Source organism: Aphelocoma coerulescens, chromosome 7, assembly GCF_041296385.1.
Source record: "Aphelocoma coerulescens isolate FSJ_1873_10779 chromosome 7, UR_Acoe_1.0, whole genome shotgun sequence".
NCBI classification, from domain to species: Eukaryota; Metazoa; Chordata; class Aves; order Passeriformes; family Corvidae; genus Aphelocoma; species Aphelocoma coerulescens.
The window spans coordinates 14,711,618-14,723,021 of record NC_091021.1 but is presented as its reverse complement, the minus strand read 5'-3'; the positions used below and the strand labels follow the sequence as shown (position 1 = coordinate 14,723,021).

At 44.7% G+C, this 11,404-nt stretch overlaps 1 protein-coding gene across 1 annotated transcript; it reads right to left on the bottom strand.

Moving 5' to 3' along the window:
• Positions 1-26: 26 nt before the first annotated feature.
• On the bottom strand, positions 27-9,694 carry LOC138113665 (uncharacterized). Its single transcript, XM_069022300.1, has 8 exons — positions 9,379-9,694; positions 8,419-8,594; positions 8,091-8,153; positions 7,390-7,484; positions 6,530-6,828; positions 4,006-5,922; positions 2,722-2,848; positions 27-1,960 (listed from the first exon to the last, which is right to left on the bottom strand). Exons 1-8 carry the CDS (start codon positions 9,518-9,520, stop codon positions 1,777-1,779), a joined length of 3,003 nt encoding a protein of 1,000 aa, XP_068878401.1. The 5' UTR covers positions 9,521-9,694; the 3' UTR covers positions 27-1,776.
• Positions 9,695-11,404: the final 1,710 nt, after the last annotated feature.

The following is an 11,404-nucleotide window of genomic DNA, read 5'->3' as shown; positions in this document are numbered from 1 at the left end:
TCAGGTAATGTACAAAAATTCAAAGATACCACTTGTATTGAAATTTTATTTGAGGAGTAATATAAACTGATACATCATCGCTCAGCCAAACACTGGTTACACATGAACAAACTCTCCCCCTCCAGCTGACTACTATACAGGTGGTGATTAGGATAGAGATACCAATGTTAGACTAGGGCAGCTAGTATTAACATGTGTTAGAAGCACAGCTCTGTAACTGTTAGCAGCTGTCTCTGTACCTTCAATATGAACAACTACAGACTACTATTCTGTTATTAGCACAAGCACAAGTGCAGCTGGAAAAAGTCCCATTTCTGACCCATAGAGGCAATCAAAACAATTACTGGGAACAGTTGGAGATCTGTGTTCCTGCCTGGCTTCTGACATCAGTGGGTCAACACAAGCAGGTTCTAATACAACAGCACCTTTAACAAATTCCCTGTTATTTACTAGCTCCTACCTGGCTTCCAGAGTTACAGAGTACCAGAGAAAGCATGGTAACTTCCAGAAAACTGAACAAATAAATAAGAGGGCATTTTTAAATCTTGGGCTTTTTGTTTCCTAGTTTTAATAACCTAACAGTACAGCTTAAATGTAAGCTAAGTAGTAGCATTTACCTGACTGCAGATGACACTATTTTCCCTCTACTAATGAAATTTCCATCTTCTGGAGTGCTCTGAGTACAGCAAGTACAGCAAGACTCAGCCTATCCTCATGAACTGATGGATGTTGTTGAAATGCTGAGGAGAAGCAGTAAGTATGGTCAGAAGAAAAGAGCAGCCCTCTCCTTACTCCACCACAAAGAGGAAACACTTTTCCTGCTTCCAAAGGGGCACATTTCCTTCCTTTTACTACCAGTCTGATTTCTTCTTTTCCCCACCATTCTCTCAAACATTTAGAATCAATAACCTTCAAAGTTACACAAGTAGACCCTAAAAAGAGCAAGTGCTGGAAGCCAGTGGGTGCTCAGTCTGCAATGGGAGAGTACAGGATTTCCTGAAATACAACTGACCCCATCTGGAGTACTGTGTCCAGCACTGTGATTCCCAGCTTAAGAGGGACATGGACCTGTTGGAGCAAAGCCAGAGGAGGGACACAATGTTGTTCAGAGGGCTGAAGTACCTCTCCTATGAAGACAGGCTGAGAGAGTTGGAGTTGTTCAGCATGGAAAACAGAAGGTGCCAAGGAGACCTTATCACACCTTCCACTACCTCAAGGGGCTACAAGAAGGCTGAAGGGGCAAGAAGTGATAGGAAAAGGGGGAGATGTTTTTAAACAGCTCTGTCCCACAGGACCCTCTCCTCCAATCACCTTTCCTGTAGCAATACTCAGAACGTTTGAGACAAAACATGCTTAGGTCTGGTCCTAAGCACCCCGTGTTTCAAATATTCCTTAATGTTGGTTGGTATAGGGCTCATCTTCTGCTGCAGGGAGCTTTACTCCTCCCTGGCAGACAGGGGGAGAGAACAGGAAGGAAACAGAAGATAGCGAGTGGCTAATCATACAGCACATAAGGGCCATGTTCATCATTAAAACACACATCCATCAGTTTGTGTCAACCACTTTCCCCACCCCATGAGTCCCAAAGATTTCAAAACAGAAGAAATGCACGTTACAAGGCTAAATTTGTTGAATTGGTCCTTGGGTTGCCTTAACTGGAATAGTTCAACTGCCTAGTCAGTCGCCTCCATCTTTGCTCGGGCCTCTGCATTCAAAGTTGTAGCCTTGTGGCTAAACACACAAGCTTCTAGGACCTTGGGAGCTGCCTTTCAACCACTATTCTAATCCTGATTCATTTCTGTTGACTGCGTTGGCAGTGGGATATCCTTCAGGAAGCTGTTCTTTGTCCTCTTTCATCTTCTTGGCCATTCCCTTGGCTTTGACAGGCTTCTTTTTTCTTTTGTAGAGAGGAGAGTGGAGGAACTCCGTGTCTGTAAATGGGTCACCCTGCCTCAGTTTCCTGCAGAACCAAAAGGATTACACTGAAACATCAAGTATGCCTTGAATACATGTATTTTAGTCCCTAAAGTTTCTGATTTTACTGTAGTGCTTCCTCATAAGATGATTAAGTAGTACAGTTTGTTTCTTGTCCAGTACAGAGTACCTTCTGACACAATATAACCAGCTATTCACAGAAAGTTCAAACTGACACTTTTCAGGGAAAAACACACCCAGTAACATAACAAACAAGTCATCATTTTAGGAGCACGTGATTCTGTGCAATAGCCATTGGATGTGCTGAATCTACAGTTTCTTAAGGAAAAGATGCAGCTATTTGTTTAGGTACCATATCTGCTAGTGAACTTAGATACAGCCTGCTCTCAGGAGGAAAGTATTACTCAGGTGTGTAAAATTTTAGTCGTCACAGAATGTAAATGAAATCAGGGCTTTTGCTGAGCTGTCTTTATTTAGCCTTTATGTGATACTGCCTCATTAGCACTGGAGTACCACAGATGCAGTCTGCCAAGAGATGGGCTCATTTCAACAAGTAAAATAACATCTTTGGTAGCTTGTTACCAGAAGCCTAAACATCTGTGCATGCTGATGCAGAATTCTGGAATAACCACACAGTGTTAGAAGAGGAGGGTCACAGAACACAAAGGGTAAGAAGAACTTTAAACAAAGCAACAGAGGGTCCAGCCCTGGCGAGTGAGTATATGAGAGCAGAGCAGGGGTTGCAGCATGGGAACAGACTTTGGAAGGAATCATTTAAAGCCCAACCTATTGATTGGTGGCTCTTTGTAGCAGGTTGGCTTCCGTTTCCGCCTGGATGAGCACCCTGATGCTTCCTCCGAGCTGGAGTAAGACACAACCCTGGCACTGTTCAAGTCCCGTAGTGGCCTGATATCTGCAAAGGGAGACATTCACGTGGTTTGATCAAAGTGATTCCAAATAATTTCCAGATATCCTAAGAAGTAACAGCTATCAAATAGAAAGGTTTCTCTGAACGTGCACAGTCCAGAATCCAATCATATTCCCACTAAACTCAGGAGACCATTTTAATCCAAAAATACCAGACCTGGTCCTCAAAAGTCAGCTCATCAATCAAATTAGGTCCCTCAGTGAAAAAATACAGATCACTAATACTGATAGTATCATGGTCCCTGGTGTAGTAGAAAAATGATATAAAAACTCTATTTTAGATAGCTGTAATGCCCAGGAGCTTACAGCCTGGACGAGACAGCAAGCTTATGGCACACAACCAACCTACCAGCAACCTACCAACTTCCAGCAAGACCCAGGACCATGCCAGTGGTCACTGCACCTTTCCAAGTAGAGTCAACCTAAAGGAGAAGGGCAGGAGAACCCTCCCTCACTACAAAGTACAGCCCACTCCAGTTTGTCAACAGCTACAGAAAGAAAAACCTCACAAAACTACTCTCTTTACAGAGCATCCATTAACAGCAAACTCCCCAAAAGGTGTTTAACTGTCGTCTTACCAGCCCAGGGATACACCCTCCAAATCCTTTTAAAAAACAAACAACAAAAAAAAGCCACAACCAAAATAACCTAGGTTGGTTCCTGGTTCATTTCCAGTGAAGATATCACCTAGAGGTATGAAGTCTGACACCTTGCAGCATTCTGGACCAAAAATTTGTCATCTTCTTGATATTTTGTGCCCCAATAATACTGACTGACTCTAGTAGGCAGGGTCAGCATCAAATGAGACTTTTCAACTGCTTGAGTACTTAATTTTCTAAATTAATAGGTATGTCCTGTAGATAACAAGAGTGGTAAAACAAGATGCAGCACATGCTGCTAGTCTTGTGCCAATATCTACACATGGACAAGTGGACAGAAATTCTTATAGGAATGCTGATAAACTAGAAGCAAATGCAGCTACAGAAATGACTGGCCAGCACAAGTGGAAGAATAAATGGTGTACTGGAGACTGATCTTTAACTCTGAAAAAAGAGAGGAGAGGAAGGAAAATATAAGTGCTTGCTCCATGGATTTTTTGCCCTCATCTCTAAACACAAGTACCTTCCCCAGCTTACCACCTACCAGGTTCCTGTGAAGGTGACCTCCAGGAACTTGACTGGACTTGGTTCCTTTCCCCAGGTCTTTTCTCTGCAGTCTTTTCTTTAAATATCAGGGAGTTTTTTGACCAAACAGGGGATTTTGCTGGCATTCTGTTGCCCTCAGTACTTAAGCTCTTGGAAACTGGTACTTCTGTAAGTCTGGAGCTGACAGGCAGAACTGCAGAACTGGTCACATAGGAGGATTCAAGACTGTGTGAAAGGTCAGTAAGACTATCTGCAAGTGATGTCTCAGGTAGCTGCTCCTCCAGGAAAGCATCTGGCTCAGACAGCAGATGTGTAATGCAGGAAAACTTCCCCATCAGGACTGTTTGCTTGGATGCAAGTTCTGTGGAACTTCGAATGAGAACCTTGGCACCATCACTTTTTCTGGCCAGGGAATCGGTCTCTGGTGGTGGAGAGTTACTCCTCTTCCTCGGAGACTTGGGTTTGCAAGAGGATTCTTTTTTCAAAGCATTCATGTTGTTGTCAACTTCACCTTGCCCTTTTTCTTTAAGACTGCCTGTCTGTTTTCTATTGCTCTTTTGATTGCTCTTAGCAGCTCTGGGGATTTTGCTGCCTTTGCTCCCAGGAACAGACCTGGGAGGTACATTTTCATCCCCTTCAAATTCTGTCTGGAAACAACCCAAGTTTCCTGCGAGATCCAAAGGATGGACAATATAAGTTTTCCTGCGTGGTTTAAGATTACCTGGCAAATCCTTTGTGCTCTCATTAGCTACTCCTTGAACATCTATACAGGGACTAAAAATATCAATTTCATTTCTCTGATCACAGTTGCTTTCCCTGACAGTCTTCCTGCTTGTTTGGCTTCTTTTAGGCCGTTCTTCAACTCTGGCCTCTGGTATTATCACACAGTTTGGCAGATACTCCTCATCAGAATCATCTCTTTGCCCAATTACCCTAGTTTTTCTGTTGGCTTTCTGTCTGATGCTCTTTCTGCTCACACTTGAGAATTGTGTAGAATTTTGTAGACTGGAATCACCTGAGGGACCTTCATGACTTGAGAAGGTATGAGCTGGGGGTTTGAGCAAGCTCTCCATACTTTGCACCTCAAAGATAGGTCCCTTCTTAACCTGTTGCATTAAGTCAACGCTTTCAAGACTGTGCAGCTGTGCTGGATTCATCACATATGTACTTCCAAAGTTTTGGACTCCATCAGGACAGTGGGAATGGTGCTCCACACTACAGTCTCTATTCTTCCTGTCAAAAGTCCCCACACACGCCTTCTGCCCCATCTCACAGACTTCAGTCTCACTAGAACATGTTGCAACTTTTGGCTTAAGAAGCTTCTTTGCATTTTGAGCACACTCTTCACCTTGAGATCTATCAGGACTACTTTCTGCATTGTTTTTAACTGCAGTTATTTTCTTTTTTCCTGTTCTTGCTTTTTTAACAGTCTTTTTCTCTCCAGTTTTACAACTACCTTTGCTTTTAACCTTTACAGGAACAAACTCAGGGACTTGGCTATAGCTGGGGTCTGTTTCAACACCACACCCCATTTCTTTTGTCTGTAGCTGCTCACAGAGAGTCTCTTTACCCACAGAGTTTCTATGAGAATTAACAGCAGTTTGAATAGGTGAAGCCGGGGGACTGGGAGATCTCAGCTGCTGCTGTGTGTTGTTCTTGCTGGAGCTGCTGTTGTCCTGTGCAGTACTACCCCCAGCTGCCTGAGTGGAACTGACACGTGGGAAGATATCCAGACCAGAAGATGGAGTGCTTGTAGCAAACAGGGTGGAACGCTTTCTCCTCTGAGTGACGTGCCCTTTTGACAGATGATCAAACAAATCTTCTGCCATCTCATCAGCCTCATATGAAAGAGTATGGCCTTCCCAGGCAAGTGCTGGCAAATTGTTGGGATTTTGTTCAGTAGTGCACAAGATCTCTGTTGGAAAGAAAAATTTCTTTTCTAAGGCTGAGAAATGAAGCAGGTAAACACCATCTTTCCCCATACCACTAAAAGCCTTGCTCCATACACTGCCACAAATCCAGAGCATAGAAAAAGCATGATTTTGTCTCTACAGGGACTCCCCAAACTTACTGTGTACCAGAGTTGTTCAGCTGGCTTCCCTCTGAATAAAAGGGCAGCTCAAAGCAAGATCCCTTAACCAGCTGTAATACTTAGGAACACTCATGATCTGTATAAGAGTTACAATTTATATGGCAAATCCACAAGAAACAGTTGTGCACCTAGTCAGATTCTGCAACTTCACACATCTCTGAAAATCTTATGTAAGCTCAGTACCTATTACTCAAGAAGCCTGATTTACAAGCTTGAAGTACTGTAAATGTGCTACATATCTCTCTGAAGACACTGACTCTGGAGTATACATAACTCCAGCAATAACAGCCCCAGTGGAGCATGTAGTTCCTACCAGTCATTGGGAGCTGCTGGAGTTGTGGTTGAGAGCTAACTAGAGCTATGGCACTCATGCATTTCTGAGTACAGACAAAATGTCCTACCAGAAGAACAGCAAAAGATGCAAATTTACCTCCAAAGATGCAAGAGTCAGGAAAAGCCTCCTCTGTTGCCATTGCTTCAGTCACCTTCTTGTCATTCTCTTCCTGATGGAACTGAGGCTTCTCATTGTGCTGCGATGGCAAAGTATCTTTGGAGGCACTGGGCACAATTTTCAGGGGCTCATTAGAAGCAGATCTCTGAAGTTCTCCTGCATTAGAAGCAGGTCTCTGAAGTTGTCCTGAGGATGTGAGTACTGCTGTGGAGCTGCCACCTTGCTGTTCTGCATCACGTAGCTTGGAAATGGGCACTCTCATCGGTATCTGTGTAACCCTGGTGTGAAGGAATAACAGCAATGGATCATGTTTCACATATATGACAGGCCCCAGAATCCAGCAGACTAACTACAGGCCTTGTGTGGGCAGCTCCAAGGACTGGCCTTCTTCAAAGGGGAGACTGGACAAAGGAGAAACAGGCCTTCAAATATACTTTAAGAGATGCTGCTCTGACCATCTTTCCAGAATGCATAGAAGCAAGTGATGCTACTAAGCATTTTTATGTCACAACATCATTTTATGTCACAAACATCAAAGTAGCCAGCTATGGCACTCACTCACTCAAGCAAATCTTGCCGTGCTCCCCAGCTACAAAGAGAAAACTGCCTAAAAGTAACACGGTCTCAAAGAAAGGAGGTTAAAAAGACCACTTTTTGCACAGACTCAGCATTAGGACAAGGAGTGGCAATAAAAAGGCAGAATAAAGGAAAGTATCAAGCAGTGGTGGTTCAGAGAAGACATCTCTTGTAAAACTGGCAACTGGGCACACACACAAAACACAAGAAGTTTAGCATATAGAAATTCAGGACAAGCTTGGTGGTATCATTTTAAAACCCACCTCAGAAGCTGACCATCTGCGATATCATCAGCCCAGCTATCTTCAGTCATGCTGCTCTTCTGGCCACTGGACAAGGATGCAGAATTTGTATGGAACTGGAAAGAAGAGAAATAGAAGAGTGATTTAAAGTTCTTGAAATCCCTCATGCAGCCTCCTGCACAGAAACAGCAGAAGCTCAGTTTCTCTGGAAAGTATGTAAAGTACTGCCAGCAACCCTCTGACATTATGGAATAAATTATGGAATAAATTGCAGCAGAATTAGATTGTGTCTCCACGGCCTAAGGATGAAGTTAAACTAGTTCAGATAATCTGAGACTAGGAAGCAGGAATATTTTCCCATCCACCCACAAGACAAGACACAGAGAAAGTGTCCTATTCCCTATCCCAAGTTGCCATGGCAATACTTTAAAAAACAAATTGAAAAGAAGTCACAACCTGTCAGAACAGAAGAGCCTACTGGAAAATATAGCCAATAATCCAGAGGAAAACAGTTTGAAACTGTAGCTCTTCCTACAGAAAAAGTTACCCTGGAAATCCTTAACACCAAGCTAAAAATAAGGATGTAGCCAGCACAACTCAAGCAACCAAAGAATAACAGGTGAAGCATTCAACACTGAAGTGAGCAGGCAACACAAAACAAAAGACAGAGAAAAACACAGCCCCCTTCCCAGAGCAGTGTGCTCATTTTTCCCATGGTTTACCTCAAGCAGCTCGGCCGTCTTAACTGCAGCCATGAGATTGTCCATTTTTTTCAACATATTATTCTGTATTGAGGTAATAAAGAGAGAGAAACCATAAAGACATTCAATCAAAATATCTATTCCAACAAGGATACTAGTAGCCAGAGCAAGGCTTGTTCTGGGGAGAACACAGCTTGGAAACAAAAATAAGCAAATGAATGTTGACCTTTTCTATATGTCAAGAATTCAGACATTCAACAACAGCTCAATCCTCCCACAGTTGAGATGCTAGTGCTGCACACCTTGCCTACCACCCCTCCCCATGCCAGCCACACTGTTAGTGCCGTACCAGGAAGGAAAGCCTGTGCCGCAGCACAGCGTTCTGGAAGTGGCACTGCTTCACCTCCTTCTGTAAGATGATCTTCTCCTGGGTGAGCCGCTGTGCATTGGCTTTCTCCGCATTGAGGGCCAGAGCCAATGCTTTATTGTTCTGCTTTAGGGAGACTTTCATAGTGGAGGAGTTGTCTGTGAGAGACAGAGCAGTACCACACACCATCAGCATCCAAGGTCTCATCCATACTTCTCCCCTCGTCATAATTCTTTCTCTTCCCAGACCAGCCTTCCTCAGATTCAGATCTCCAACTCAAAAGCCCTCTCACAAAATCAGCAGTATTCTTCCTTCCAGCAATAGAAGTCTCCAGAGAAAACTGCAGGAAAAAATTTTCCGTAATAACATGCAACACTTCAGACACCCTCTCCACTCTCAGTGGGTCATGCTTGGGCACCAAGCTTCAATTCTTAATGAATGATGGCATGGTTAAAGTGCCGAGTTTAAAAAGAAATTATTCTTGCTTTGAACAAGTTACCTACAGATAAGTCCTCATCACCATCCAAAAAATCGGAGAAAAACCTATTTTCCTCTACCCTGTTTCCCAATTTCAAAACAATTAAATAAAAGTAATGGAAATATCTGTGCTTTTCAAGGTAGTACAAATTATCTCCTGTTCTATCTTTGCATTATTTCCCCCATTAAAACAAGTCAGCTGGGCTAGCTTCTGCACAGGATTGCATATACTCTACAATATTTCGGACACCTTTGGGCACCTTGAGTGGCACTTGACACTCATCTGCAGGGCACTGAATTCACTAGGAACTCCCGCGCAGAGAAGCAGCTGAGAAGCAGCTGAGAAGCAGCACATGAGCTCTGGTAAGGGACTGCCGCCCACTCCTGATGCCACGGCCAAACGCCCAGTTATAAGCTGACATGGCAGCCAGCCCCTGTACACACCGCAACGCAAAATACACTCACTGATGATTTTCGTTTTGATTTTTGATGCAAGCGAGGCATTCAACTTCGCAGTCCTCAAGGCACCCTTTTTCTTCTCCCGCATCCGCTCTCTCACGCCGCTCAGACTGAAGAAGGACATTTCGGCGGCCTCCCGCGCTGCCATCGCTGAAGAGAGCGACACCGGGCAGAGTCAGTGCCCGTACTTCCCTTCCGCAAGCCCTTACGGCCAAGGCTTCCACCTGCCCCGAGAAGCGGCGCCGCGGCCCGGCACAGCCCCGCGCGGACCCCCGGCGGCGGCGGCGGAGGAAGAGGAGGGAGAGGAGGAGGAAGAGGAGGAGGAAGAAGAAGAGGAAGCGGAAGCCGTGCCGGCCAAGCGACTTTCGAATGCCGCGGCTCGGCAGACGGCCCGCCCCTCGCTCCGCCCCGCGGGACGGCGGCGGGGAGCGGCCACTTCTCTGCGCCGCCGCCGGGGCTGGGGAGGACGGATCAGCTCCCCCACCTCACGGGGAACGCGGCCCCGAAATGCGCCTTCGCGGCCCCGAAATGCGCCTTCGCGGCCCCGAAAGGCGCCTTCGCGGCCCCGAAATGCGCCTTCGCGGCCCCGAAAGGCGCCTTCGCGGCCCCGAAATGCGCCTTCGCGGCCCCGAAAGGCGCCTTCGCGGCCGCCGCGGCCCTGCTGCCCTTCCGGCTGGTAGAGCCCAACTTGGAGGCGCTGCTGCCGCCACCTGCCCCGGCCCCACAGAGCTAAACCGCTCCTGGAATGCCTCAAAAAAGGCCGAGGGTTCTTCTGAAGGACGTATCTCACCCAAAAAATTAGGGTTTGCCGTTTTCACCCGTGAGAAAGAAAGTTAAATGTGACCATTCAAATGAATTACTTTTCTTCGTATGGACTTTGCACTTCAGTCCAAGTTAATGCATTGTTTTCCAGATACCCTTGAATTTGCCCTCAAGAAGTTGACATCATATGTGCTGGTATGATGATGTTAAATATTTTAAGGAAACGACACATACAGGAGAAGCAGCCAAATATTTTGAAAATCAATTTACAGTGGAGGTGCCAAGGCTGCCAAAGGTGCTGAAAACATGTCTGTTGTCCGAAAATGGGTTCTTTTACCTGCTGTGCAAGAGTCCGATCCCCACAGAGAGGTGAGGTATTTGATTTTTGTATAGCTCTGCACAGAAAGGAGTGCTGAATGTCAAATCCACTAAGCCGGCACAATGACTATCAAAAACTATCGCTATTCATACAGTTTAGTAAACAAAGGCATTAATATTCATTGGCTACAAGTTACATAGTTCTCTGTTTAATTAGTATTCTATCTACTGTTATAGTCTATGTGTTCAGTCTCTCTTCTTTTGAGTTGGTGAGTTTCATGAGTTGGGGGTCACAATCTCTCCTTGCCAGAATTACTTTCTAGCTACTTGTGACTTAGCACAATTGCCGAGTTGGCTTTGTTAGTTTCTCCCTTATCTTAGGAGTTCTGCCAAATGTCCTTGTGGCTTGTAAATTCTGCATTCTTTGCTTCCATTATCACTAGTACATCCTTCTCCCCAAACTTCGTTAATGTCCCTTTGGAGCTGAGATTATTGAAACATCTCAAGCTTTAAACTTCAGCAAGGCAATTCTACTGACAAGTAATTTATCTTTCTAACACCTGAACATCATACCTGCTGCCACAGGCAAAGGTAGTCCTTTGCAAGAGTCCTAAATCAGACTCCTGTTTTATGAGGTATTTGTTAATACATTAGCTGATGAGTATTAAATAATGGCAATTATTAAATATATTTATTCATTCCAACCTAATTAAGTAGCAGATTGAAAAAACACCCTCCATACCTGCCCTGAAAATCAGACTTGCAGTAGGTAACAATTCTGCAGGCACACAGACCTGCCTGTAGCTTTAGTTCTTGCTCTAGGGAAACAGACTGTCATTAAATGTGCTATGGGTGGGGGAAAAAGATGTAAGTATCCTCTAAGACATATTCTATGTTCCATGTGTGACAAATTCCACACTTTGGGGGCCTAAATTTTCTCTACTAAGTTTAT